The sequence below is a fragment of the Pipra filicauda genome, unplaced genomic scaffold, assembly GCF_003945595.2.
Source record: "Pipra filicauda isolate LSUMZ 115617 unplaced genomic scaffold, ASM394559v2 scaffold89_size2521313_pilon, whole genome shotgun sequence".
NCBI classification, from domain to species: Eukaryota; Metazoa; Chordata; class Aves; order Passeriformes; family Pipridae; genus Pipra; species Pipra filicauda.
The window spans coordinates 1,056,933-1,084,630 of NW_024105086.1; the positions used below are offsets into that span (position 1 = coordinate 1,056,933).

General features: G+C 48.6%; 2 protein-coding genes and 1 long non-coding RNA gene across 6 annotated transcripts; 1 reads left to right on the top strand and 2 right to left on the bottom strand.

Annotated features, from left to right (window-relative positions):
* Positions 1-895: 895 nt before the first annotated feature.
* Positions 896-2,488, bottom strand: LOC120325240. 2 transcript variants are annotated; one of them, XR_005567135.1, is made up of 2 exons: positions 1,285-2,488; positions 896-1,181 (listed from the first exon to the last, which is right to left on the bottom strand). It is a non-coding gene; the product is annotated as an uncharacterized LOC120325240 (long non-coding RNA). The 2 variants fall into 2 exon arrangements; XR_005567134.1 differs by having other exon boundaries at positions 896-1,185.
* Positions 2,489-2,845: 357 nt separating this feature from the next.
* KIF3A (kinesin family member 3A) lies at positions 2,846-22,793 on the top strand. Of its 3 annotated transcripts, XM_027747588.2 has the most exons (19): positions 2,846-2,917; positions 4,264-4,546; positions 6,095-6,239; positions 6,474-6,558; positions 7,009-7,114; positions 7,882-8,021; positions 8,665-8,862; positions 9,144-9,318; positions 10,272-10,373; positions 11,956-12,027; positions 13,899-13,907; positions 15,533-15,689; positions 16,529-16,709; positions 16,968-17,078; positions 17,868-17,993; positions 18,629-18,682; positions 18,822-18,890; positions 19,100-19,224; positions 19,724-22,793. In XM_027747588.2, exons 1-19 carry the CDS (start codon positions 2,912-2,914, stop codon positions 19,770-19,772), a joined length of 2,193 nt encoding a protein of 730 aa, XP_027603389.1. In that variant the 5' UTR covers positions 2,846-2,911; the 3' UTR covers positions 19,773-22,793. The 3 variants fall into 3 exon arrangements, with proteins under 3 accessions (XP_027603389.1, XP_027603390.1, XP_027603391.1); XM_027747589.2 differs by lacking the exon at positions 11,956-12,027; XM_027747590.2 differs by lacking the exons at positions 11,956-12,027; positions 13,899-13,907.
* A 1,100-nt stretch (positions 22,794-23,893) lies between these two features.
* IL4 (interleukin 4) lies at positions 23,894-26,059 on the bottom strand. The gene is made up of 4 exons (XM_027747626.1): positions 25,916-26,059; positions 25,666-25,713; positions 24,150-24,281; positions 23,894-23,992 (listed from the first exon to the last, which is right to left on the bottom strand). Exons 1-4 carry the CDS (start codon positions 26,057-26,059, stop codon positions 23,894-23,896), a joined length of 423 nt encoding a protein of 140 aa, XP_027603427.1.
* Between the last annotated feature and the right edge of the window lie 1,639 nt (positions 26,060-27,698).

The following is a 27,698-nucleotide window of genomic DNA, read 5'->3' on the forward strand; positions in this document are numbered from 1 at the left end:
CCCTGCTTTGTGTGTAAACTGATTACGTGCTCCTTACATTCCCAGGCAATCATCTGGCCAGGGAAAAGCTGAGAGATCTCTGCCTTCACTGATGCCAACAGCCTGTTGAAGATGCTGGGCAAACATTTCAGGGTAAAACTGGAACTTGGAGCTTATTTCTGCAATCCAGAGAACTGCTTTCTTGTAACTCAACAGAGAGATATCTGTGCCCTGAGGGGGAGGAAAAGTTAGAAGAAAAATGTGGTTAGTGCTTTGATGATTTTGTTAAACCGTATCTCCAAAGGAAGACTCAAATCTTGTTAAGTGCTCTAATTAGCATTTTGGATGTCCGGAGGCTGGAAATGAAGGGAGTTGTCGGCTGTGTCTGCAGAGGGAGGGTGAGGGCACATTTCAGTGCTGTTTAAACCGCTGGTTTGTGTTGCTCACCCAGTCGTGCCCAGCTGGGTGACCCAGGCCTGGTACTGGGTTGTACTGAAGTACTGACTGGGGAAGCACCCAGCCCTCCCAAAACGAGCTCTTACAAACAAGGTGCTGAGCGTGCTTGTTATTCCCACCCTGGGAAAACTGAAGCCTCGATGCAGCACCTGTTCCACTCAGGCAGCCTCGACAGAGAAACTGGGCTCAGGAGCAGGTTTTGATTTACTCTGCAAGAGTTTTAGCAGCCCTTGAATTTGCTGAGCATTGGGACCACAGAGCCAGGTTTGTGACTCCCTCAAGGCACCTGGAAAAATATACTGGGTTTTTTCTTTCTTATATCTTATTTGAAGCTGCTTTGAGGTGAGAAGGCAGCCTCTGGCTGCCATGACAATGCACACAGGACCCAGCCTAAGCCAATATTTACAGGAAATAAACATCTCTGAATCATATCAGGTAAGAACCAAGCAATGAGAACATCTCAGCCTGAAACTATTTCAAGTGTTTATTCAAGACACTATTTTGGTGTCTCTTTAACATCAGAAAAAGTATGGTACTTGGTATAAAATTTCTGCTTTTCTTTCCAAAGAGTGGTGGATGTGGGCTTCCTCATCAGGGTATCCTGGGAACTCACACCATTGTCTCTGCAGCTCCATTAAAAACCCCAAGTTCCATGAACCCTCTGGGGACCACTGTAAGCTGGAACTCTGTACTGTTCCCCTGAAAGCAGGTACCACACATGACTTTGGCTTCGGCTGCATCCAAACCTGGCTGCCCAGGGAGAACTGGAAATGATTTATCTGAGCGGTTCGACGCACAGAGAACTTTAATCCTCTGCAGTTGGGAGGGGGAAACAAGAATTAGTCTCACCCTCTGGCTAATTTCAACTTCCCTGAGAAGGACAGCGAGCAGCTCCTGCAGTGCCTGGACAGCCCATCCGCCCCATGGGCCATCTCTCTGCAGGCACTGCTGGAAGCCTCGGCTGGGAGCTTCGATGCCCATCCTGGGAAAACGCAGCCCTGCATCACCAACCTCCGCTCTCCGGGTCCACACCGCGCTTCCCAGCCCAGGCAGGTCCGTCTCACCCGCACAGGGTCTCCCTGTTCTCTCCCCAGCCCCTTGGGTGTGAAACGACTCTCTCAGTCCGTGAGTCTCAGCGTTCAACACAGCTCTGGGCAGCACCGGGGCAGTGAATAAACTGCAAAGTGACTGTTTGAACACCTGGTCCTCGTACCTCCTGACTCACCTGGTGACACTCCCTGGGGTGAGGAAATGGCCCTGTCAGTCATTCCGGCCCTGTGACACACCGGTCAGTGTGGTGGAGGAGTTCTGGAAGCCCCAGATCAATCCTGTCCACATTCCTGCTCCCGCCTACGTCCCTCTGGCAAAAACACAGCACAGCTGACACACAGCCCTTGGTTTGTGCCTGTGCTTGGTGCTCCGTGCTGGGCATTCCTGGCCTTGCCCCAGGGTCCCAGGCCCTGGTTGTCCATAGCCAAGGCAGCGAGGGCAGGAGTGGGACTGGAACAAGGCCCTGTGACCTGCCAGCAGGATTTGGGTGTGCAGAAACACCTGGGGGGAGCAAGACAGGTAGGATTGAGGAGCCAGGGAAACTATTCATGGACCTTTCCTGTTGCACAAAATTTTGTCTTTGACTCTTAGTGACATATTATGAAAGGAAAAAGCCAGGTTGTCAGAATAACTTAGTCTCGTTCCTGTAAATGTATGGCACGTGCACAGTGGGATGTGGACATGCAGCGGGGTGAGTAGAACAGCAGGTGTGGAGGATCCCAGCACCATCCCGTGAGAATTTACACTAAATGGCAGATAACCTGGACACGGCCTCTTCTATGCACGGGGCTAATTGATTTCTGTGCCACTTAGTCTGTATTGTTTATATTTAAGGCACTCTGCATTCCTTCTATCTCAGGAGTAATTCAGAACGTTCCCGTCAGGAAAAGGAGGAGATGGATTTTCTGTGTGGAGAACAGGCTGGAGCTGCAGCCCCGTCAGAGCCCCAGAAACCCGTCAGAGCCCAGTCAGAGCCAGTGAACCCCAACCAGAGTGCTCAGAGCCCGGTCAGCCCCCCCGGACCCCGATCATCCCCCTCAGAGCCCGGTCAGCTCCCCCGGACCCCGATCATCCCCCTCAGAGCCCAGTCAGCCCCCCCGGACCCCGATCATCCCCCTCAGAGCCCGGTCAGCCCCCCCGGACCCCGATCATCCCCCTCAGAGCCCCTTCAGAGCCCGGGCGGTGTCCGGGCCCGCCCCCCCACCCCGCCGTTCCCATGGCGACAGGACGCTCCGCCCGCCCCCGCCGCTCCGGCCCCGTCATTGGCTGGGCCCGCTCCGGCCCCGCCTCCTCTGGCCGGCCATTGGCGGCGGGGCCCCCGCAGCGCGCGCGGATTGGGCGCGGGGCGGGGCGGCGCAGGCGCGGTGCCGTTATTGTTCCGCGGTGCCGCCGCCCGGGCGGTGCTGCCGCCGCCACCATCGCCATCATGCCGGTGAGCCGGGGGGGTGCGGGACACGGGAGATGGGATACGGGACACACACACGGCGGCCCCGCGGCTGCTGCGCACCTCGGCCCGCCGCGGGCAGGAGCCGCCGCGCCCGGCGTGGGCTGGCAGGGGCTCGCAGGCCCCGCCGCTCCCGTGCGGGCGCCTGTCAGGCCGAGCGGGCCGGGGGCGGTGGGGGGCTGCGGGCGGGCGAGGTCCCGTGGCAGCGGGGGCTGGAGGGTTCTGCCTCTCCGGAGGGTCTCGCCCCCATCCCCGCGGGCTCGTGGCGGCTCCCGAATCCCGCCCCTGGGTTTTGGCCGCACGTCGTGTGCGGTCCCTGCCCCGCCCGGGTGGGGCTGAGCCGCTCCCCGCGTTCGGCAGCAGCCTCTGCTGAGGCCTGAGGGGGAGCCGGGCAGGGGGGAGAGGCTTTTGTTTTCTGTTGACATCCAGCAGCGCTGCTCTAGCAGGAGGTGTCTGCTCAGCCGCAGCACCTCGCGCCGAGAGGAGTGTCTGAGGCTTAACTAGAGCAAATGGGCTTTAGGTTTATTTAATCAGGAGAGCATGTGACAGCAGATTCATCAGCCGCGCTTCAAGATTTGTTTTGGTAACTGCATTAAAAAAAAGGTTTGTGAGGTTTTATAATACAACATTCGGATTTTCTAAACGATTACATTTCAGCAAGTACACTGAGGGTTGTAAGTGAAATGAATTCCCTTCAGCAGTGCTCCCTGCTCAAACCTTTGTGAGGTTTGAGAGTGTGGTCAGTATTAATGTGAAAGAATGACATGGCTGCACACAGTTCCAGCAAACTGCTTGCAGGTTGCTTGCAAGCATGAAAGCATTTCCTGAAAAGACTCTTAGACCGAGTTGAATATGAAATGCTCAAGGATTACTCATTGAGTTTCCCTGTTGGCAAACGAGCAGGTTGCAGTGAGTGATTAAATGTGTGTTATTCTCTCAGCTTTAATTATAAACCAGTTCAGGTTTTAACTCCCTAAGTTCACAATCCTGTAGAGATGTGTGCAGCTGCTTGAGCTGATTTGACAGCATTTGTGCTTAAACACACAGTGATTTCATCCTGACAGGGGGCAGGGTTAGATGAGATACTGAGAAGAAATTGTTCCCTGTGAGAGTAGTGAGGCCCTGGCACAGGTTGCCCAGAGAAGCTGTGGCTGCCCCATCCCTGGAAGTGTCCAAGCCCAGGGAGCAACCTGGGCTAGTGGAAGGTGTCCCTGCCCATGGCAGGGGGTGCAATGGGTTATCTTTAAGGTCCCTTTCAACCCAAACTGTTCTATGATTCTGTGTTCACACTAGCATTACCCCCTGTGTGTTTTTTGGTTTTCAAACACTTGCAGATCAACAAGCCTGAGAAGCTGGACAGGCCTGAGAGCTGTGACAATGTCAAGGTGGTGGTTCGGTGCCGGCCCCTCAACGACCGCGAGAAAGCCACAGGCTACAAAATGGCTGTGAACGTGGATGAGATGAGAGGGACCATAACTGTGCATAAAACAGACTCCTCCAACGAGCCTCCCAAGACATTTACATTTGACACAGTGTTTGGACCAGAGAGTAAACAGCTGGATGTCTATAATTTAACTGCAAGACCTATCATTGACTCTGTCCTAGAGGGATACAATGGTAAGTCCTGTGTTTTAAGTGAAGGATCCCAACCCATCTCCTATTCTTTGCCTTGTTGGAGTTCCAGCTGATCTTGTTTAAGGGAGTTTCACCTTCTGAGGGCTGTGGCCCTGTGTTGTCTCTGTTGTGGCTGTGAACTTAAAATAGCCTGGAGGTACTTGCTGTTCTGAGTGCTCAGTGGTTGTACCCACTGTGATCATTAACACTGGGAGACTGGTGATGAACAAGATTCAGCTGAGGTCAGTTAGCTCTGTTTTTATCCCATATCTTCTCTTTGCAAAAGTCTGCGCTTTATCTTATTGTCAGAGTTCTCAGTGGCTCTTCCCTGTCCAGTGCCAGCACCCAGGCAGCTGCCACGGCTCTGCAGCGCTAGGTATGCACACAGACCTCTGCAGAGAACTGCTGCACTCTTAACTCTGAACTTGGCTGTTTTGAACTAAGATGACTACTTAAACACATCTAGCCTACCTCACAGACAGTCCATTGCTTCCTGCAGCTGGGAAGAGTATGGCCATGATTTGTGTGTGTGTCTGTTATGCATGGAAATGTATTATACAAAGGAAAGCAGATCACTGCCTTCTGTAACAGTGTGCTACAAACAACAGCAGTTTACAAAATTTTTCAGCGTTTGTAAAATGCCTCATAAGCTCTTGTGCTAACACACATGGGTTTCAGCTGATTAAAATTTGGGGTTCAAAAATGGATGGTTCAGAGCTGTGCTGGAGGAGGTTTAGACTGGACATTGGGAAGCATTTCTTTACTGAGACACTGGAACAGGCTTCCTAGAGAGGTGGTCAATGCCCCAAGCCTGTCAGTGTTTGAGACATTTCGACAGTGCCCTTAACAACAAGCTTAATTTTTGGTCAACCCTGAATTGGTTGGGCAGTTGGACTAGAGGATCATTGTAGGTCCCTTTCACCCAAAATATTCTTTTCAGTTTTCCAGTCTGTAATGGCTTGACAATGAAAGCTTGAGTTTTCAGCAGTGCTAGGCTAAAACTAAGAACTGTTATATTTCTGGAGTTCCAGAGTCAGGGGTCTCAGTGACATTTCTGGATGTCTTTCTGTGAAGGCTGATTCTCTAGTCCAAACTGTAGCTGCACCTGCAGGTTCAGAGCTGGGCTTGTGCTGTGGCTGTGCTGGAGAACCCTCACACCCTTTCTGCTGTGGCTTAGAGCAGTAGTTGGGTTTGCAGTTGGTGCATAATCGTCTTCTGCTAATTGACCACATTATTAATTGGGCTTGCCTGCATTCTTTGTATGTGGAACCTAAGTGTACTAGTACTCCAGACTTTAATCACTCTGCACAATTAAAAACAGCTGACTTTTTATTAGGCATCTTGCAGGCTGGATTGAACAGTGTCTCAGCCCCGTTTGCTGTGTTTGCCCAGCATTTCTGTTGCCCCAACCTTGTACAGTAGCTACTGGAGTGGGTGGAAGATTTCAGCTCCATAACAATAGAGGTGTTTAGTGCTATCAGGCTAAGAAGGGTTGAGATAAAACTTCAGTTACCAATTTCTTAGAGTTTGCTCATTTATCTTGTCCCCCAGGTACTATTTTTGCATATGGGCAGACTGGAACAGGCAAAACTTTCACCATGGAAGGGGTCCGAGCAGTTCCTGAGCTCAGAGGCATCATTCCCAATTCCTTTGCTCATATATTTGGTCACATTGCCAAGGCAGAGGGGGACACAAGGTAAACAGCTTCTCTTCGCTGCTTCTGTCTTTTCTGTGTGTGTCCATGTGTAGCAGGAGCCTGACCTTGACAATGGTAACTGAAATGGTACCTCTGGCCCGAGCTGAAAGGCTCCTACTGAGGTAGTTCTTGAGGGGGCAGCAAGATTGTGTTGATATTTCACTGCATTTTCACTCTGTGATTGTGTTTGTGGGACATGAGCAAATTCTCCCTAAACAAACTGTTCATGTTCAGGTTCTTGGTTCGTGTCTCTTACCTGGAGATTTACAATGAGGAAGTGCGGGACCTGCTGGGAAAGGACCAGACACAGAGGTTAGAGGTGAGCCTGCTCTTCTCAAAGTGGTGTTTGCTTGGACTCAGAGAGCAGTATTCTGCTTTTGAGGCCAGAGCAGCACTTGAAGGGAAGTGGGAGGTTGGGCTCCTCAGCAGTCCTCTTTCCTTGCAGACAGAGGTAGCTGGCTATCACTCCTGGCTTCTCTGAATCCCTTCCACCTGGCTGTTCCATCCAGTCACTTTTGTACCTGCAGTGCTACCCCACAGGCCCCTCAGCAGTTCTAGGAATTGGAGAGTGAGACTTGAAGTCATGTCTTGCCCCCAGGGGAAAACTGTGGAATGTTGTTATGCATGAGTGTTTATTCCTTATCTGCTCTGAGTGTTTTATGTGCAAACCAGAACCTGGAGGGGTGAATCACTGCACTGTTACAGTACCACTGAGAACTGCTGCTGGGGGTCTCTTAGGGATGCTCAGTCTGAACTGTTTCTCTCTTAGGTTAAAGAGAGACCTGATGTGGGAGTTTATATCAAAGACCTCTCAGCTTATGTCGTAAACAATGCAGATGATATGGACAGAATCATGACTCTGGGCCACAAGAACCGTACGTAGCCTTGCTGGGGGCAGGTTAAAGCTCAGACAGAGCAAAGGGCTGCTTACAGAGCACAGGGAGAGACCCTGGTCCTGTTGCTGGGAAGGTTGTTCAGCTGAGCAGAATAGAAAGGTTATCTTGTCCCAAACCCCTTTTGCGTAGGGGCAGGTGAAGAAGGCTGTGCCTCCCACATTGGGCAGTGCCAGCAGGGGATCAGCAAAGGCAGGATGCAGTGAGGGCAGTCAGTGTTGTCAGAACTGCTACTGTGTCTCTTGGTCCTTTTCCCTCTTCAGTTCTGATCAGGATAAGCATTAGCCCTGTGCTGTGAGTGGGAGGTGGTTTATGTGTTCTGCAAGACTTCTTTGTTAAGATCAGATTATTTAATGACTTAAAGTTCTGACTACTGTTGCTCTTGGCGTGGATTCCTGTGCTCTTATTTTTGAAAATACAGCTGTTTTCAGGGATCAGCTGTGGACACCTTAGGCTACTGGTATTTGTAACCTTAAAGAAACAGATGAGGATAACTGCTGCTCTTGGGAGCCTGTGGTTGGCTTAGAGCTGCAGCAGGCTGTAACACTTCTGCTAGTCCAGATTGGATGTGTACTGCAACTTCAGTGCCCAGGAATACACTTTGCTGCTGAGTCTGAGCATCCCTCTGCCCTCTTTGAAATACAGGGTGGGGTAAAGAGGTGGGGATGAGTTTCCTCTGAGAGCAGGAAGAGTTAGAGAAGCACATGATTAATTCCAAAGGCATCACTGCTCTTTCTCTGCGTGCACAGGCTCTGTTGGTGCCACAAACATGAACGAGCACAGCTCTCGCTCCCACGCCATCTTCACCATCACCATCGAGTGCAGCGAGAAGGGCGTGGATGGCAACATGCACGTGCGCATGGGCAAGCTGCACCTCGTGGATCTGGCTGTGAGTGTGCCCAGCAGGGGCTGGGGCAAGACAGCTGGGTTGGGTTGGTGAGGTTTTTCCAGGGGACTGTGACCATGCAGTTCATCACTTGCAGGTTCCCTCCCTGTCTCACTTTGAACCAATGTAATTGTGCTGGTAAAACAAGCCTTTAGCCCAAAATTTACACTGAGGTACTTTTTCTTGGAGAAGATGCAGGAAAAGCAAGACTAAAGGCGTTCAATGCCTGCATCTTAACTTATTTACATGGTGTGTGTAGAGGATGCTCTATGAAACTCTTCAAAATAATTGCAGTGTTGCTGCTCTCCCTTGATCTGCTGATAGGAAGAACTGTAGATGGTGGTTAGCAGCTCCAGCTAAGGTACCTTTTAACTGCGGACTGACTGCCCGTAACATTTTTGTTCATGGGGACAAAATCTCCATTTTCTCCAGCTGCATTACTTTGAGCAATCCAGAATTTGCTGTCACTGAACGCTTGACTTGTCTCTCTGACAATGTCTGAGGTACTCACCCAGGTTCTCTAATGATAGATGAGGTGGTTACTGACATGGCTCCTAGCGAGACTTCAGGTGTAGCTGATTCTGTTTGGAGGTAGGAGATGTATTAGGGGATTTGTTTTAACTCCTGCTTCTGGTTCCCTTTGCAGGGCTCTGAAAGACAGACAAAAACTGGAGCCACAGGGCAGCGACTGAAGGAAGCCACCAAGATCAACCTGTCCCTTTCCACCCTGGGGAATGTCATCTCTGCGCTGGTGGATGGCAAGAGCACCCACGTGCCGTACCGGAACTCCAAACTGACACGGCTCCTCCAGGACTCCCTGGGGGGCAACTCCAAAACCATGATGGTGAGCTGAGACAGCTTGGCATTTACCTCTATTTCTGAGCTGTTTGCAGCCTAGAGAGTCTTCTCTGTGCATCTCTTCCTTTTCCCTTGGCCTCTGTGCAGAGGTGTGTGCATGCACGTGTAAGATTGAACAGAAGCTGTGCTTGGGTAGCCAAGAGCAGCTTCAGTGTAGAAGCAGCAGGAAAGCTTGGGAGAGAGCAGCAGTGTGAGACTCAGGGCTGGGGGGTCCCTGCAGTGTTCTGGGCTCTGACATTTCCCCCAGTAACCCTGTCTCTGTCACAGTGTGCAAACATCGGCCCGGCAGACTACAACTACGACGAGACCATCAGCACTCTCAGGTATGCAAACAGAGCCAAGAACATCAAGAACAAAGCCAGGATTAATGAGGATCCCAAGGATGCTATGCTCCGCCAGTTCCAAAAAGAAATCGAAGAGCTTAAGAAAAAACTGGAGGAAGGTGAGCCTGTCCTTCCCCCTGGGGTCCCTCTGTGCACCAGTGCTTGTTCTGTGCTGCTCCAACGTGTGTCACAGGAGGGTGGCCACTGGGCAGCTCGGTGTCCTGGTTGGTTTGTTGTGCTGGGTGCCTGGAGGGGTGTCTGAGGGTGCTGGGGGGGGCTGGCTCTGCCCACTAGGTGGCACTTGGCACTAGGGTGAGTGGTGGCCTCGGGGCTGGGCTCGGTGTGCCCGGGGCTCCCTGGCACGGTGTAGGGAGTTGAAAGGGACTGTAACAGCAGGTCAGACGTTTTCCCTGATTGAGGAGGAAGGATGCACTTAGTGAGAGGAAAACTGAATTAAATTTGTGGAGCTAGAACTGGGACTGACTTTCAAACACTGTGTAGAGAAACAAGAAACTTCTTTAAGCCCTGTAAGTTCATAGTCTTGTGTCACTCTAAGTCTGTCAACATGGAGTGACCCTGCCAAAGGGATGCTTGCTAAACAGTGACCTTGGCACATCTCTCTGCAGAGCTACAGCACAGAACAGCTGTAGCAGTAACTCCAACATGACTTGCTGTTTGGCATCTGCCCTGTTCAGGAGAAGCAGGAAAGAGTAATGCTTCTTTCTCTTTCATCTGAGAGAGAAGTCTGAGATGGAAGAGAAGGTGTGGTGGGATGCTGCTAGGGAAACTTTGTAGCTTCAGCTGTGGAAAGTTGCTTTATTTTCCATGAAAAGCAGCCTCTTGAGCTCTAACACGTACACACTGACATCACAGCCTTCAATTGCTTATCTTGATTGTCCTTAAGTTTCCTGAGCCACTGCAAACTGTCTGTCTGCTCAGCAGTTGAGGACTTCTGCAGGAGCTCCTAAGCTGACGTCAGGCACTGCTGGGTTTGGACAAATGCTGCTGTCACAGTAACAAGCTGATAGGAGATGAAGGAAAGCACATCTCAAAGCATACTCTTCTGTTCCAGGGGAAGAGATATCTGGTTCTGAGACCAGTGATTCTGAAGAGGAGGATGAAGATGACGATGGGGAGATTGGAGAGGACGGGGAGAAGCGGAAGAAACGGCGGGGTAAGGCTGCAGAGATTCCTGCCAGTGCCCCCAGTCTGCTCTCCTGCAGGAGCTGGGGGAGGAACTGTAGGCAGAGGCAGGCAGGGACCAGTGCAGTTGTAGAGCTACCCTATGCCGCTGCAATTATCATGCCTGTCCTAGAAACCAAGCCCTTTGGTGCCCTCTCTGGAGATGGACAGCTCCAAACCTGTGTAGTACCTGCTTCCACTCGGGTCGCTGTGCTTGTGGTGACATCCTCCTTTGTGGTGGCTCCCTGGTGGCCGCAAGGTGGCTGTGGATGGCTTCTGACTGGTGGTGTGGAACTTCCCCTGCTCACAGACGTGGGAGGAAGGAGACACCAAAGATCATTTGTAGGCAGATGTGGTTTTTATAACCATGGGTATGGTTGGAGGGGAATTTTGGCTGTGGTTTAGGCAAAGGATTCATCTGTCTTATGGACAGTAACTTCAGTTAACTGACTCTTCTAGTGTCCTATTTTATGTTGGTAGAGGGAAAACTTAACCTTTGGGTATCTTCATGCTAGCTGAAAAGGGAGCTGCACATCCCTTGTTTGGGAGCACTCTGGAAATCCCGTGATGAAGTCTTCTTGGCCCTAGATCAGTGTTAAACTACTGTATAACATCTGAACCCCCAGGGGAGTAGCTGAACCTGGAACTGCAGGTCACTGTGTACCATGGCATGCTGTGGCTTCCTGGGAGCTTGCCATGCTCCTGGAACCTCTCCTCACAGGCAGAGAATTCAAGCCCAGTGCTATACCTCAAATTCCAGCTTCTCTAGTACACTCATTTTGGCAAACTGCCTTCCTGTCCGGAGGCACCCACATCTGTTGAAAAAATTCTTCTTAAAGCATTCCTGCTTTTAGATGCACTCTCTTCGTTTTGGTGCCTGTCCAAGCAATCGTAAATGACCTTTGTCATGCCTTTGGTGATAATTGTAACAAATTCTACTTCATTTTTCACCTTTTGGTTATTTCTAGAAGTGAACAGATTGACCGTTGTGTCCAAGAACCAAGTCACGCCCAAATCCCCTCCCAAGAGGAGACCACCTTCAAAAAGGAGTACAGGGCAAATAACTGACTGACTCAACTCCCAAACAAGCTGCTCTAGTTAAGTTTTCTAAGGGAGCTGCTTAGCAGGAGTGTGCAGTGACTGCCCCTGTGTGAGCTGAGTCTGCCTTCCAGAGGGAGAAGTGCACATTGCCGTGTACATAAGACTGGCAAGGATTCCTTGTCACAGAATCCTCAGCTATGGCAGATATCCACAGCCTTCTCCACTATGATCTGGTGTTCTGTGCTGTTGTTGCTTGAAATGGAAGCTGCCTTGGCATGTGGTTTTAAGCTGTAGTCTGGTTAAGATGGGTTTTAACTGAAGTGTCTTTCTGAGCATGCAGTTTTGTGCTGGGAAATGGTGGCTTTGCAAGCTGAGTCTGGGAGGGATCCTAGCAAATGCTTCCTAATGGGAACTTGTGCTTTTTTTGAACTAGGTTGCTGGCTCTTCTGGGTTTCTTTCCTTTAGAACTAACTTCCCATCTGCATGTTTCTTCCTCTCTGGGTGTTTCTGTGGGACGCATTTCTGTTTTCCAGGCAGTAGCAGCAGCAGTAGTTCAGACTCCACATGCTCTGTCATAGAGAAACCTCTGGATAAGTCCTTCACTAGTGAGTGGGAGCTCTTAAGTCCTTTAAGCTTTGACCTTTCCATAATCTGCACACTCCATTCTGCAATGTTGCACTCTTCCCTGCTTTGTCTGTTGGAAAGATAAACGTGAGGCTGTAACTCTGTTAAAGCATGCTTTTCCTTTGCTGCTTCCATGCTCGAAACAGTTGTTCAATGTGCACATTGTTAGCCAGTTATGTGAGAGAATGAGAAGCTGCTTGAGCAAGATTTAAAGACAATTGAGAAATAATAAGTAACCCAGTTTGCAACTTGTGTTAAATGTGCCTTCTAAAACATGGGGAAAAAATCTAAGCTAGTTTTTTAATGGGAATTGCTACAGTATGAGTTCATCAAAAGGACAGCTAGACATGTGAAATGGGCTATGTTATATTGGACTCTGCCTTCTCCAAATTAGTTTTGGAGAAAATGAATGGAGCAGTTAACAGTCAAACAGCACAAAGTTTATACTTGCAAAGAAAATGTGCCAACACTTGGTTGATTTGCAATATTTTTGCAGATACTCAAAAAAATATCCTTGGTGGTTGGGGGTTTAACTGCCCCACAATATCAAGTTCTTGATGTCTGTTCAGAGAGTTCAGAGGAACAAGAGATCCAAATTTTGATCTAGCGAGGAGGAAAACCTGGGCTGCTCCTGGTCAGAGAGGCCTCTGTGCCTGTAAAAACCCTACAGTCAGTGAAGACTGAAGAAACAAATCACATCTCAGGACTCGGCTCGTGGGGACTTCCCCCACTGTTGTGGTTATCCTGGATGGATCAGTCCCCTCTCTTCCTGTGTGGAGAGAGTGTGGAAGGTGTTGCTGTACGGTTCACTCACATTTGTCCTAGTGATGGTAGTGGAAAGCATCAGCTCAGAGAAGGGTGGCAGCAGGTTTAGAAGGAGCACAACTGCAGGGACAAGTGGGTCACATGATGGTAGCCTGGGAATCTGCTTGCTTCAGTCTTGCTTTCTCAAAGCTTGCTTGGAACCAGAGTGTTTTATTTGGATGAGGACAGTTAATAGCAAACTGCTGGTGTGTCAGCAGGTGGATGAGTCCATCTCCTGCAGGTTTGGAGGCTGCTCTGTCGGGGAAGCTGTGCTGGGCTTTTGGCAATTAGGATAAGTGTGGCTTTTTGTGGTTTTGGATATTAACTGTCCTCAAGTGTGACCCTTCTGCATGTGGTGTCTTTTGTTATCCCTCTCCTGCCCTGCCTTTTTTGCTGCACTTGCTTGAATAACAAGTGGCTCTATACCTCTATGGAAGCACCAGTTACTGCAAATTAACCTACTAATCCCCTGTGTAATTAAATGGAGAAATCTTGTGCTGAGACTCCCTGTGTGCAACTGTTCATGTACCTTGCAAAGAATTGGCTTGGAAACTTGGTTAAAACTTAGAACATGTGTTCTGTATGCTAACATTTTACAGGTAATATAACAGAATTGGCTCTCCTGAGTGGGGGGAAGCATTAAGTTTCTGATGGAAGGAGAATCTGCCCCCTCTGACTGTTTCTTAGGGCATGATCCTTGCGGCAGGCTCCCAGTGTTGTGTTTAGATCCAGCATTGCACTGAATGGGCAGAAGAATGCCAGAGTGAGCTGAACATTATCCTGGAGATGCAAAGCACTCTGAAGTACACAAACCTTCTCTGCTTTAGCATAAGAACATGATACATTAGTGTTTGCTCTAATGGAGGGGTTTTTAGTGATGATTATCCTGTGTTTTCTAGTGCAGAAATATGCATACAAAGTTAATGTTTGTTCTGCTGCTAATGATCTTTGTCCAAAATGATCAAAGCAATAACATATTTTCTTTCCTCCTCTTTTCATGTGTTTGCTGCCTCTCTGCGATTTGCTTTCTACTTCCTCTTAATGCAAGATCAAGCAGGTTGGTCTAATTGATTTTCACCTCCTTAGAGTACAATTGCAGAGCTTGTGAAAGGATCATACAGCTCGCTTCAGTTCACCTTTTTCTCCTGAACTGAGAATATATAGACCTATGTCCTAACAGTAAGAAGCCTTTATCTGGCTTATCTCTTATGATGAGCTCTGTACAGCACTTCCAGAAAGCTTCTTACTCAAAGACTAATTAGTGAGAGTTTTGCACCACAAACTCAGAAAGAAGTGCTTATTATCTGATTCTGAAGTTTAGCAGATGGAAATGAAGATGGTTTGCTGTAGTGCTAGAGTCCTTACCTTGCCTCAACAGTAATTAATGCTCTTGTGCACATGAACAAACACGTGTACAGGTGTGTACATGTGTGTGCATGTGCACTGCATTTTGTCTGCTGGAATATATGTGTATTTAATATAATGTAATTGTAAATAAGATGCATATCATGTATATGTACAAATGAAACTGGATGCCATGAAGACTGAAGGGAGAGAAGCCTTTTACTGCACAGCTTCCTTGGGCACGTTCTGACCATGTGCCCTGTGTGACTGAGAGAACCAGTGCTGTGGCAGTCAGGGGCCCCTGGGAGTGTCAGGGCAGCTGGGTTCTACAGGGTGGGCTTTTTCATGTCTGGAGAAGAGCAAAGCAACAAAATGAAGGATTTACCTGTGAATAAAGGGAGATTTAGGACTTGTGGATTTGAGGAAATGCATGTAGGCTGAGCATTCTCACTCCACATAACCCCCAAGGATCTCTATTCACCTGCCTTGAGTGCTCCTGGGATTACAGTGAAAGTTGGCTCAGGACTTAAAGAATGACCTCAAGAGCAGCAGCCTCACACTTTGTTTCAAACTTGGTGTGTTTGGGACAGACCCTTGAGGCCAGTGGGTTCAGGGAATTGCTGTGGCCACTGACTGTGTTACACTGTAGGAACTGGCCCATGTGTGCTGCTGTAGGACCATTGTAAACACACAGCTGACAAGGCACAGCAAACCTTGGTGCTTTCCAGTCTGTGGGTAGTCGCTGTGCCATAGACAAATACCATCAAAATTTTCTTTTAATTGCCTGGTTTTCATAGGATTGTTCTGAGTTTCTCTGGTCTCTCTATTTTCATAGTAGTGTGTTCTTAAAAATATCTCTGTGCCCACTTTGGCACAGGTAAGCCTGTAAGGAGGGCAGTGACCGAGGGGGGTGGTGGAGATGCTAATCTGAAATTTGAGTATGTGACTCTTGGTAGCTGAGCTCTTGTAGGTCAAGGCAGTCTTCTGTTTTCCTTCCTCTGGCCTAATCTGCATTGTTAGAACATCTGAGTTTCCAGCTCAGGCTTCTCTTTAGGCAGTGTTCCTTCTCCAGGTGTTCTTCACATTTTCTATTTTGGGGGCATTATGTTCCAGTGTCAGTTATGTAGCACTGCTTCTCTGTAGGAACTGGTGACAGCTGGTCAATGTTAAAATGGGGTTTGAAAGACTGAGTTGTGCCCATCATAATCTAATCTAATCAAATGTAATTAAATCTTTGTTAAATGCCGGTATTGAATCTGAACTTGGAAAAAATGCTCTTACACAGAGGCTGTCTTATTTTTCAGTGAACTCATTTATTTTCTTCATCTCTTCCAAAAGGCAAAAAAAAAGTTTCCCCTGATAAGATGGTAGAGATGCAAGCAAAGATTGAAGAGGAGAGAAAAGCTCTTGAAACTAAGCTTGATATGGAAGAAGAAGAAAGAAATAAAGCCAGAGCTGAACTGGAGAAGAGAGAAAAAGACTTGCTTAAAGCTCAGTGAGTACTGTGCTCTCAGCAGTTTGTGTGGTTGTGTGGATTTTTCCTTCCTTAATCATTTGAATATCTGGAGATGCACGGTGAGATGTCTGTCAAACTGTAGAAAGGGAACATCATCCCTTGCTGCTGTCAAGGTGAAAGTGGAGCTTAGTCTGCTTTCAGAGTTTGGGGCAGATGGAAAAGACAGACTTTTATCCTTTTGCCACTTCTTTCTTTTCTTAACTTTACCAAGTTGTGCAAGGTAGCCTAGAGACATAAATGAATGAGCCAAGAGCTGTGAGGAGCAGCAGTACTGCCGTGTAGCAGGCCAGGTTTCCTGCAGCACAGCCACAAGCATGTCACCTTGGGTGCAGGGCTTCTCCCCTCTGAGGCCAAAGAGCTGCTGAGGTCCCACTGCCCCAGCAGATAGGACAGTCCTGCTGCCAAGGGGCTGCTCCAGCATTCCTGGTTTGCATCTCAGCTGCTCTGCCTTGGTCTCTGTTCACTCCCCTCCATTTCATCATCTCCCTCTGGGCACTGCTGTGCTGGCAGGGCCCTTTTGGGCAGGGGTGCCTCGAGTAGCCTGGTGGTGTCCCTGGGGCCTTGCAGCCCCCTCAGAGGTGTTACACAGCAGGACACATTTCTCTGTTGACCTGGTTTTGCTTGAGAGAAAGCCATGGGAGCTGGGACTTGGGGAACTCCCTGTGCTCCTGTGCACTGCCTCACCCCCACTTAAACCCTAAACAGCAAGACAAGTTTTTCCAGCCCTGTGAGTGCTGTCTGGGCTATAAAACCAAGCTGGACCTGCTGCCTGGTGAGCGCTGGAGTGTAGGAAGTCTCACACCTACTTCTCTGTCTAGGCAAGAGCACCAGTCCCTGTTGGAGAAACTGTCTGCATTGGAGAAGAAGGTGATTGTGGGAGGAGTGGACTTGCTGGCAAAAGCAGAGGAGCAAGAAAAGCTTCTGGAAGAATCAAACATGGAACTGGAAGAACGAAGGAAGAGAGCAGAGCAGCTTCGCAAGGAGCTCGAGGAGAAGGAGGTGGGGCTCTGTGCTGTAGCTGTCTGCACACAGCATGGCAGGACAGCCCTGCTGTGTCCCTTGGCCTGGCTCTGCAAACACAACCCCTCCAGAGGCCACTGTGACCACTGTGGGGCTGAGCCAGCCTGGCTGAGCCAGGGCTCCGCTCCTGGCAAATGCTTTGTTTGTTCAGGTAGTTTCTCCTTTTGTTCATACTGTTGCAGAGAGTTTCTTTGGTTGTGTTAATGTGTGGGTGTCTGTGCTAAATGTTGCACACAGCAAGAGCGCTTGGACATTGAGGAGAAGTACACCAACCTCCAGGAGGAAGCACAGGGGAAAACCAAAAAGCTGAAGAAAGTCTGGACCATGCTCATGGCTGCAAAATCAGAGGTTAGTGTCTGAAGTTCTCTGCCAGTGATCCTTGAAGGACTGGAGCTGGGAAGGGTGAGCCATCAGCTTTGTAATGCTGGAAAAAGTGCCATATATTTAGAAATGTCTTTCTGTGCTGTTCATTTGGGTCACATAATTCAAAAATATCTAATGAAGTCTGGTACTGGAATTTCGCAGTGGCACATTGTAGAGCTTTTCCCCAGGCCAGGGTGAGAAGGGTTGTGTGAGACCCTGAGACATCCAGAACTTCAAAGAAAACGTTTGGTTATTTCTGAAATAAAATGCAGTTTTATTGTTTGAAATTTTTTGCTGGAGCCCCGTCTCCTGCTCTGCTGCAGCCTAAAGCCTCCTCTTCTCTGAGCTGTCTGTCCTTTCTGAGTGGTGCCCTCGTTACCCCTTCCTCAGTCACTGGATGAACGTGTCCTTTGGCTGGTGGCTGGAGTTCCTGTTCCATGAAAAATGCATTTGGTCTTGGAGATGAGAGATTTTCCTTGAAACCTTGCCAGGGATATAACTTGTCTGCATGCTTTTCATCTGCTCGTAGCTGGAGCTTGGATTGGCAGGAGGCCAGTTTTGGGTTTATGAAACTGAGAACTTAATGCTATTTTCAGCCCTCTCCGAGCTGGAATATTTCAGAGGGTTTATCCTTCAGAGATAAATATTCTAGTACTTATAACCAGAGTTTGCTTTTGTTTCCCCAGAACCTTGTACAGAGGACTGTTCTCTTTTAGGCTGTTACCATGTCTTAAGCTAAGTCTGATGCCTCTCAAACGCCTGGTTTGTTTTCAGATGGCAGATCTGCAACAAGAGCATCAGAGAGAGATTGAAGGGTTGCTGGAGAACATTCGGCAGCTGAGCAGGGAGCTCCGTCTGCAGATGCTCATCATAGACAACTTCATTCCTCAGGACTACCAGGTAAAGGCAAAGCACCTGAGCCTGGCACAAGGGCTGTGCTGATCTCTGTTCTCTTGCAGCCTATTTTCCTTGTCATTTAAAAAATAATAACATCATGTTCCCCATGTATTTAACTGGTGTATTCACTGTGTGCCCATGTCCTGGATCTGTTCAAAATCTTTTTTCACTGTGCTTGAAGTTTTGCTTGCTAATGTTTGGTACTATCACAAAGTAGTAAAACTGAATTTGGAACTCTTCACGTCTTGTTTTCTTAGACTCCAATATACAGAAAAATCATGAGCTTAAATATGATGCACAACTAATAGAAAATATAAAAACAATTCCTCTTAATTTTTTTCTCATGTTACAATGCGTGTTTATTGCTGTCCTGATGGTGTTGGCATAGTGGAGCCCACCAGGCTTTAGTGGGCTCTCCAATATATACAGTTTGGGAGTGGTATTTTATCTTCTGTAGTCTTCAGAGTCTAAATAGTGTTTTCTGCACATGGCGTAGCTGTCCTGATTAAAAACAACTCGGAATGGTTAAGACTGTTCCTAAGCAGCCTGTGCAGGCCTTAGAGATGCATGTTCTGGAAAGTGCACCTAGGGGGGTAAATTGTGCAAGTCTAACAACTACTGTCTGGATTTCTTTCTAGGAAATGATTGAAAACTACGTTCACTGGAACGAAGACATAGGAGAGTGGCAGCTGGTAAGAGTGGCTGTGTACCAGCTAATGTTACCATGAGCTTCTGAGGAGTTTAACTGAGCCCAGCAAGAAGCTGATAAAGCTGTAGACAGTTTACTGTGTACAGTAGACTTTACTAACAGACCTTTCTTTCATCTTACAGAAATGTGTGGCATATACAGGAAACAATATGAGGAAACAGACACCTGTCCTGGATAAAAAAGAGAAAGATGTGAGTTGCTCTTGCATTGATTGATGTATTGAACTGCACAGGTCCAAGTCCTGCTGCCTGTGCCTACCACTCACTATTTACAGCCAAACTGTTCAGTTTGCTTTGCTTTTGAAGAGATGAGTCTTTCTAGTGTTACAGAAGCACCACTGATCAGTATATGAAATGATTCTGATGGTTTTGTCTTGTGGGTTTCTTTGGTGTTTTTTTAGCCCTTTGAAGTGGACCTTTCCCATGTTTACTTAGCTTACACTGAAGAAAGCTTGAGGCAATCCCTGATGAAGCTGGAGAGGCCGAGGACTTCAAAAGGAAGATCCAGGCCCAAGACGGGTAGAAGGTGAAGAACTCTGGGGTATCTGAATGTAATGAGGGATTTACCCAGGGGAAGGCTGAAGTTTGTTTATGCAAACTTACCACAAGTCTTCAAACATTTGCTTAATGAGAAGGCAAAGTACTAAAATTTTGCATGATGTAATTTACTGGTGTGACAGAACCATGCTGAGATCTCTTTTACTGCAGTAAATCTTGTCCAGAAAGACTTGTCTGGGGATTTTTCTGATGCTCTGTTGTTGCATTCCCCTCTTGCAGCTTCTTGCTTTATGTGACTGTTCCAGTTTAGCACAGTCTGACAGTGCAGATGGGTGTTGCTGGAGAGGAGAGCACTGCCAGGGGAGATCTCAGCCTGGGCTTTCCTGGTGACTCGTGGTTGCTTTTGCTTGTGGAAGAGTAACACTGTAGTTCTTGACTTGAAATGTGGCTGGTCCCTGTCTTTCCTAGACAGCATAATGATGTGTGTGTGGTGTTGTTTTTCCCTTTCCTTTCTGCTCTCCAAACAGAAAACGTTCGGCCAAGCCAGGAGCTGTCATTGACTCCCTGCTGCAGTAGTGTGACCTGGTCAGAATTCCTGTAAAAATCAGTGAGTGTATATGATTTGGCCAGGACATGAAATTCAAGAGATGGCACAGTTTAACATGGCTATAATTTTTTATTTAAAAAAAAAAAAGTATTTTTCCTTAGTTGCCTGTATATTGTATGTTATATTAACATAATATTAAACTGGTATATATGATGGTTGTGAAATTCCATGTGTTAAACGTGTTGTGCAGGGAAACTTGTTGGCAATCCTTGTTGAAATGTATAGAAATAAGGGTTCTAGATGTGTGTTTAAGTGCTAGATATGTTAGTTCTAAACAGTTAATGAAATCCTAAAATTAAGGCTGGTAGATCTGATTTATGCCCTGCTTTGCACATAACTGGCAGCTTTCACTATTGTCCCCTGTTGCACTGATCTGTGTTTGAATGTGGTTGCTGCAAACCTTTAAGAGCATCAAATCTTTTTATTTAATATTCCTCACTGTGGCTGTTAACCTGATAGTATTGTGTATCAAATACACAGTCCTTTTTTGCTGTCTTGCTGTACAGAGGAAGTAACTGGATAGGAAAAACATGAACTACAAAAGTCTGAGACATCTGAGAAGGGACCATGCTCTGTTGAAGTGCAGCAGAAATCAAGTGTGTCTAGTAATGCTTGTATTTTTATCAGTTTGTGTGGGATCTGCTGGCACTGTGGAGAATGAGACCTTGGATATGAAGGCAAAAGAGAGCTTTTTTCCTTCTTTTAAGGCTGTGTTGCAGCATTGCTTTGACTGCTTTTTGTGCTTGGGGGCTGGAATTTTAAAATGTATGTGAGCAGTTTTGTAATCTGAGCAGCAGAACTGATTTCAGGGGTGCTGTAACCCCAGGACTGGGTGCCAGTTGTGGGACTGTGAGCACTGTGACTGCATTCTTTCATCCCTGGCTCTAGGCAGGATGAATTTGGCTCTTCTGCAGTCAAACAGGATGAATTGCCCAGTTTTCCCAGAGCAGTAACATCCCCTGAAATAGCTGCTGCTGTCTGTGCTCCTGTGTAGGCTGTGCTGGGTCTCTGGCTATGCTCTGATGAGAGGAGAAAAATTCTGGTCTCTGATAATAACCATTTATTTGTGATGGCTGCTCTTTTTCTTTGATATTTATGCTGCTAATAGACACATATCACTTTGATACATTGCTTTTGTGTCACAGAGAAAATGTATCTCCTTTTGACTGTGTGTGCTTTATAACTCATCACATCAGCTCGTGGGCACCTCAGCAGCTCCTGTGCCATGGAGGGGGGATGAGCTGTGACCTCCCTGGCATCTTGGGGTTACCTGGAGGATGAAAAGCTGTGATTGCTGACAGGAGAAGTGGAATCCTTCAGTGTGACAGAGCACAAGACAGCTCCTCAGGTGTCCTGAGTCCTTGCTCTGCAGTTACCAGTGTGTTCTTGTGAAGTACTGAGAGTAGTTAAAAGCCCTGATGCCTTGGGGCTCTGTAACAGTTCTGTGACAGGATCTGGAATAGTTAAAACTGGTCTTGAAAGGGCATATTTTACTCTGAATGGTATCTTCAGTGCTATTCTAAACGAGTTGTAAGTTTTTCCCTGTTTTTTAATGTGTTTCTTCGGGATCATGACCTAGAAGAACGTACTGCTCTCTTTTGGGGGAGGAGGTGTCACCTAAGTTCATAAAACATACAGACACTGGCATTTGTTTTCTCTAGCCTAGCCCTTAGAGGTAAATGCTCAGTCTTTCTTAATCTGAGCTGCAGTTGGTCTTGTTTGTGAAGAGCTGGCTGTATTTTGAACATCCTTGAGTAGAGTTGGGTTATCTTGTGTTTCATCCTTCTCATCAAACAAAACAGACTGAAATTGCTTCAGTGCTCTTTGAAGTCTCCTGTCAGTTCTGAGTCCAAGCAGATAAATGCACATCTGTGACCTGTACCAGTTCTCAGGACCAGGGACAACTTGTATTTCCTTTTTGTGTTGCCTCTTGTGCTAACATTTATTGAATGATCTGGTCTTAAGGGGAGTTTCTCCTGAACTGTACTTTCAAAAAGACCATTGAAATTCTTTTACCTGGCAGACATCAGTGGCTTCAAGATACCACTGTGGACCATGGCATTGCATTTAAAATATTTAAAACTTAACTATAAGGGCATATGCTTTACAATTAATGTTACAGTCCTGCTGCTAAAAACAATAGTATTCTGCATATTTAAGTGAGCCTTGAGACAGAAAAAACAATAAGTAATTGCTTGCATGCCTTTAATTGGCAGATTGGAGAAACTGGTTGTTATCTCCTGTTACAGAGTCTTGGAGAACAAATTAGCTGCTCTTTAAGAGGACTTTAAATAAAGTGGAACACTGTCATGGTCGCGTGCTCTATCAGCTTGGCTTCCCTTTTAACTGGTGTGTTTTGCTGAAGTTTTCTGTAAAACCAAGGGGTCTGGCTTGCAAGGTTTACCACTTGGGCCTCTACTGTAGCCCTGGGCCATCTGTGAATTTCTAATGGGCCCATAATATGTTTTAATGAGGAAGGGATTTGGTTTGTATGGGGTTTTTTTAAGAGCTTAATACCACCATTGCCATCCCAGGTCAGTACATGCTCTATAGTATTTATCAAAACTCACGTAATAAATACTGTGTGCTCATCTTTGCATCTTGCTACCAGAAGGTTTTCCTCATTCCAGAACATTGACTTTAACATTGAGGTTTCTGCTTTATGTTGTTTAATGTCATGTAAATGAATTATTTCATATTTAACTTGTTCCTGATCCTTTAAGAGGAGGGGAAATGGTCCTTAGTGCCTTTCACTGACTATACTGTCTGCACATGTCCAGCTTTCACCTTTCTCCGCAGTTCTGCTTAGCCAGGCCTGTATAGAGGGAAAACCTGCTAGTCTGTATAACTTGTCTTCCTATTTATTGGTTTTCTAACTGTTTATTTTTGAATATTCGTTTTATGTTTAAAGTTAATTCATTATACTGTAAATATCAGTATTGTGTCCCTGGAGCATGTTCATACCATGAAATAAAATTCTTGATTCCTAATTCCACCTCTCTGCATGTTTTTTATCCTAATAGCATTATACACACGACATCTTTCTAACTCGGTGGTGTCAGAAGCTGGGTGAGGAAGGGTCTGTGTAGCTCTGAGACACAGCACTCTGGGGAGGCCGGAGCTGTGAGTTTGGTGAGGCAGGAAAGGTGAGGCCAGAGAAGCTGGAGCCGTGAGTGTGGTGAGGCTGGAGAGGCTGGAGCAGTGAGGTGGGTGTGTGTCCTGGGGTGCAGCTGGGGGGAGAAGGCCTTGCAGGCTGTCCTGGCTGTGTCCTGTGCTGCACAACCCCCCCCAGCCCGTGCTGTGCCCAGGGTTAATTCACCTGTGGGAACGGGCCCTGTCCCACTGTGCTCCCCTTGCTGCGGGAGCTGTGCTGGGCTCAGTGCCTGGAGCAGCCGTGCTGTGCCTGCAAACACTGCAGCTCCTCAGCACAGACCAAACCCTGCACTTTGCCGAGTGCTCTCCCATGCTGTGCCAAAACTGGTTGCCAAGTGGTGGACACCTAAGTACCTGCATGGCTCCAGTCCCTGGTGCTGGAGGGACTTTAACCACCCCCAGGTCTGCCCCAGGCTGGAATCCTCCCCAAGCCAGAGGTTTGGTTCCCTACTGCGATTTCACTGCTGTTGCTACTGGAGCCTCTGTACTCCTGGGCCACAAAGGGCTGTGCCATCTATAAATATCATATATATATATAAATGTAGGGTTATAATACAGGCTACGAGTAAAGTGAAAGGAGAACTAAGGGCTTGCTTAGCTCCAGACCTGGCATCTTTCTGGGTTCACAGCTTTCAGAGCAGGTCCCACTTGTGCCCTGGCTTCTCCTGTCTGCCTTCTCTTGGTCTCCCTCTGCTTAGACCTGTGTTCCTCATGTTAGCATGAACCTTAATCCCATAGCAGGACAAATTCTTTGGCAACTCCTTACAGCATCACCCCAGTGCCTGTGAACTTGTGTAGCATCCTATGCATGTTGTCTTGTGTAGCATCCTATGCAGTGCCAGAAAATTTAGTCCAAAAATACATTTATTTAAAGAATTATTATAAATAATCTTTGAAGAATAGACTCATAGTTTAAAAACAAACAAATTGTGCTTTTTCACTTCTGATTCTTGTATTGTTTTTGAAGGACTTGGTGTAATTCCTTGAGGAAATTTTTCAGTGAGGTGGTGCTGCCTGCTGCCACAGGACACGGTGCCTGGAATGGGAAGAAGGGGCTGTTAGGAAGCTTGCTGGGGAGGGATTGGGTTCTGCAGCCTGAGCTGAGCCCTTAGTGGTGGTGGGAGAGTAAAACAAAAGCAGTGACCGAGGGAGAAGCTGGAGGGTGGGGGCAGTGCAGGGGAGCTGTGCCTCACCTTGTGCTCCATCCTGTTCCCCCGGAGCAGGCCCAGCAGGTTGTCATAAATGCCCTCGAGGGACCTGTGGCAGCTCCGGCCTTGCCGAGCCACTGTGGCAGCTTTGCACAAGATCTCCATGGTGTCACCTGGCTGGGGAGAAAGAAACTTTAGTACAGTCACAGCTTCACTAGTGGAAAAAAAACCCAACAAACCGCCACCCTGCAAATAATATATTTCTGTTCTACAGGTGCAAAGTGCAGTTTGAGATGCCAAAGCCTCCCTGAAGCTTCCCGGCCCCATCTGTGCACAGCAGGCTCTGCTCCCATCCCTGTCCTGCTGAGGGTGCCATCAGCCCCTGGCAGAAGCCGTGACAGAGGGTGGCACAGCAGTGACCCCCATGTGCTGGAGCATCCTGCTCCTGCTGCAGGTGTGGGATCCTGAGCTCGGGGAAGCTGCTCCCTGGGAATTCCCTGGAAGTGAAGCTGGTTTGAGCAGGCAGAGGTGCTACAGGAATAACAAAAGTGCCTGGGGAGAGGTTTCCTTCATTAGGGGCTTTGAGAAGTCCTGTAGCAGAGACACGCGGAAGATGAGGAGCTAAAAAGTGAGGTGCTGGTGGCAATAAGAAAAATACTTGACTTTCTTCCCTGGGGGATGATCCCCGTGCCCCCACATGGGCATGTCCCTGAGAGCTCTGCCTGCTCCATCTCCTCAGCTTTCACCCCCACAGCAGCTTCAGACCAGCGACAGGTCTGGGAACGTGGTGCTGTGCAGCATTTTGGGCACCTCTCCTTGCTCCCAGGGCCAGTCCCTGTGGCAGGAGGGGTGTGGGGACCCCCCGAGGGGTGCTCAGCCCCAGCCCCCAGGGAAGGAAGGCTGCTGCACCCCTCGGATCCCACCCGCCGGCGCAGCACGAGGTGAGGCTGTGGGCTTGCTGTGAAAACAGGAACTCTGGGGCTGGGAGCTGGGCTTAGGCAGCAGTTCTCAGAGCACAAAGAGGCTCTACTATCTGCTATTATATCTCATGCTGACTGAAGAGCTGTCCCCAGATAAAGGACTCAGGAGGGACAGTGTGTGTGACCAGCGCTCAGGGGTGCCTGGGCAGGGACAGCACTCCAAGGGGTGGGGGTGTCTGGGCAGGGACAGCACTCCAAGGCACAGGGACACTGCCCTCTCTTCCTTTTGCAAAAGCTGAAGCCCCCAAGCCTGCTCAAGCACAGGCCCATGCCTCCCCCTGGCCCAGACCAGAAGCCGCCGATGCTGCTTTGGGGAGGCAGAGGTGGGTTGGGAAGGTGAGGGCACCTGTGCAGGGCACCAGGAGCTGTGAGGACCAACTGGTCAGCCCAGCACTGATCCTGGGGGCCCACAGTGGGCTCCTTGCTCCTCTGCAGCACCACACGAGAACAGGGGCAATCCTGGGCTTCCCACCTGCCTCTGACTGCCCTGTGCTGTCCTCTGCCCCCAGCATCCTCTCCCAGTACCCAGCAGGGTTGTATGATTATTTTTGAACAAGGACAAGTTAGCTTTTCTTTCTTACCTTATAGTCTGCAAAAATATTTGTCACGTTCATCTCGTTACAGGAAACCTTTACCAAGACACAAAGGAGAGGAGCAGTCAGGCTGGAGGCAGCGCTGCCCCGGGCCCATCCTGACACGTGCACGCACAGACACGCTCCCAGCGCCGCCAGCCCCGTGCTCAGCACCTCCCTCGGAGTCCTCATCGCTCTCCCCGAGCCTGCTGAACCTCTCTGTCCTCCCCTCAGCAGGTAAAGCCCCAACCAGCCCTACCTCTGTCTGCTGGAGCTGGTGCAGCAGCCTGATGCTCTCCTTCAGCATGTTGGTCCGCAGTGTGTGTGTCCACGAAGTCACCACGTCACCCTGACAGGCCAACAGCGCCAGGAGGGGGAGCAGGACCCGGCCCAGGATGCTCATGGCCTGCACCGTCTCAGCTCACAGCCTCTGGATATTTTGGTGATCTGTACCTGTGTGTGTATTTTTGGAGGGAGCACCTCAATTTATGGCTGTAAAGATTGCTGAATCGGAGGGAAAAACTTATTTTCCCTTATCTGCACTTTCCAAAGTTGCTCCCAATTAGGACAACAGGTCTTTTTTGTGCAAGTCAAAATTTTCTTCTGATCTTGCATGATGTTTCAATGTAGGAAATTTCCACGGTGAGATAAGGGTGGTGGGAGTCAGGTCACACACAAGAGTGTGTAAAGCTGCCTGCTCTGGGGATTCTCCATTTCTCCATATCCCAAGGCTTTCTCTATATCACGAGTTGGAAGTGGCTGAACTGGGGAGCCCACTACACTCTAGTAATGGAGCTTTGCTTTTTGTTTTCCTCTAAGTATCCTGTATATATTCCATCACATTTCATTTGAATATCTCCAGAGCGTGCAAAGCATCCTTCATCTGCAGGATGATATCTGTCCCTGGGTTTCTTAATCTAGGGAGGAACAGAAAGTGTGGCAGAGCCATGGGGGGACAAAACCCACCTGGGCAGGAGCAGGGCATCACCCAGGGGGGTTGTGGGGAGCTGGGGACCCTCCTGAGCAGACAGGGCCCCTAAAACAGCGTGGCCCCCTGCGAGGACCTGGGCAAGGGACAGGGAGCTGATGAGGGTAGTCCTGGGGTGTCAGTGCTGGGGAAACGTTGTGTGGCTCTGCTCCAACATCTCGGGGAGCTGGAGGCTGCCCCATCCATCCTGTCCTGCTCAGGGAACAGCCTGAGCCTTTGGCTGATGGGCTCCACCAGCCCCCCAGTGCTACCCCAGAAATCACACTGAGAGACTCAGCTGGGAAACTCTGGAGTTTTGTAATAACTAATAGGGCTTTTTCTAACTCAAACAGCAACTCGCCATCAGATGCTTGATAAGCATCTTGTGAGCACTCGATGAATCCAGGAGCAGCCACACTGAGAGTGATGTTTGTTTAATTCTGACAGGCCCCAGATGAAGTGAGATGAAGCCACTGACTCAGAAAGACCTTTGTGAGGGATTTGCCCATGGAGCTGGGCCATTTCCTACCTGCCCTACTTGTGTTGGAGAGCAGATGAGGGAGCTCTGGCTGCAGCACTGCATCCCTGGCCTCCACGGATGGTGAGTCCTCACCAGGGTGCCCAGAGAGATCCCACTGCTCTGGGATGAGTGGTGGTGGGAGAATCCCTGCCTGACAGTGATGCTGGAGAAGGGGATGGAGGCAGTAACCCTATTCTGCAGACACAGTGATTTCCCCAGTGATCATGGTGGGGTGCTCTAAAGCTGGAGTAAGTGAACAGAAAATGCTCAAATCACAGAAAAATTTAACCTTTGAGCTACTCAGGCTGAATCATGGTGGAAAACTGCATCACTGTGTGATGAGAAAGTCACCAGCCCTGCAGGGTTTGTGTGGCAGGGTTTTGGAAGTGGGAGGCTACAGAGCTGGGTTCTGTGAGAAGCTGCTGGAAGCTTCCCTGTGCCTGATGGAGCCAATGCCAGTGGCTCCAAGAGGGACCCACTGCTGGACAAGGCTGAGCCCATGGGCAACACTGGCAGTGCTTCAGGGATAATGTTTTTTAGAATGGAAAAAACCTT

What these genes read in the sequence shown, in the direction of transcription:
- KIF3A (XM_027747588.2), top strand. An exon ending in AGGAGCTCGAGGAGAAGGAG is followed by an intron (nt 16,710 to 16,967) that starts GTGGGGCTCTGT and finishes TGTTGCACACAG; the next exon opens with CAAGAGCGCTTGGACATTGA. An exon ending in TGGATAAAAAAGAGAAAGAT is followed by an intron (nt 18,891 to 19,099) that starts GTGAGTTGCTCT and finishes GTGTTTTTTTAG; the next exon opens with CCCTTTGAAGTGGACCTTTC.
- IL4 (XM_027747626.1), bottom strand. Translation starts at nt 26,059, where the DNA reads ATGAGCATCCTGGGCCGGGTCCTGCTCCCCCTCCTGGCGCTGTTGGCC. An exon ending in ACCAGCTCCAGCAGACAGAG is followed by an intron (nt 25,714 to 25,915) that starts GTAGGGCTGGTT and finishes GTCTTGGTAAAG; the next exon opens with GTTTCCTGTAACGAGATGAA. An exon ending in ATATTTTTGCAGACTATAAG is followed by an intron (nt 24,282 to 25,665) that starts GTAAGAAAGAAA and finishes CTTTCTCCCCAG; the next exon opens with CCAGGTGACACCATGGAGAT.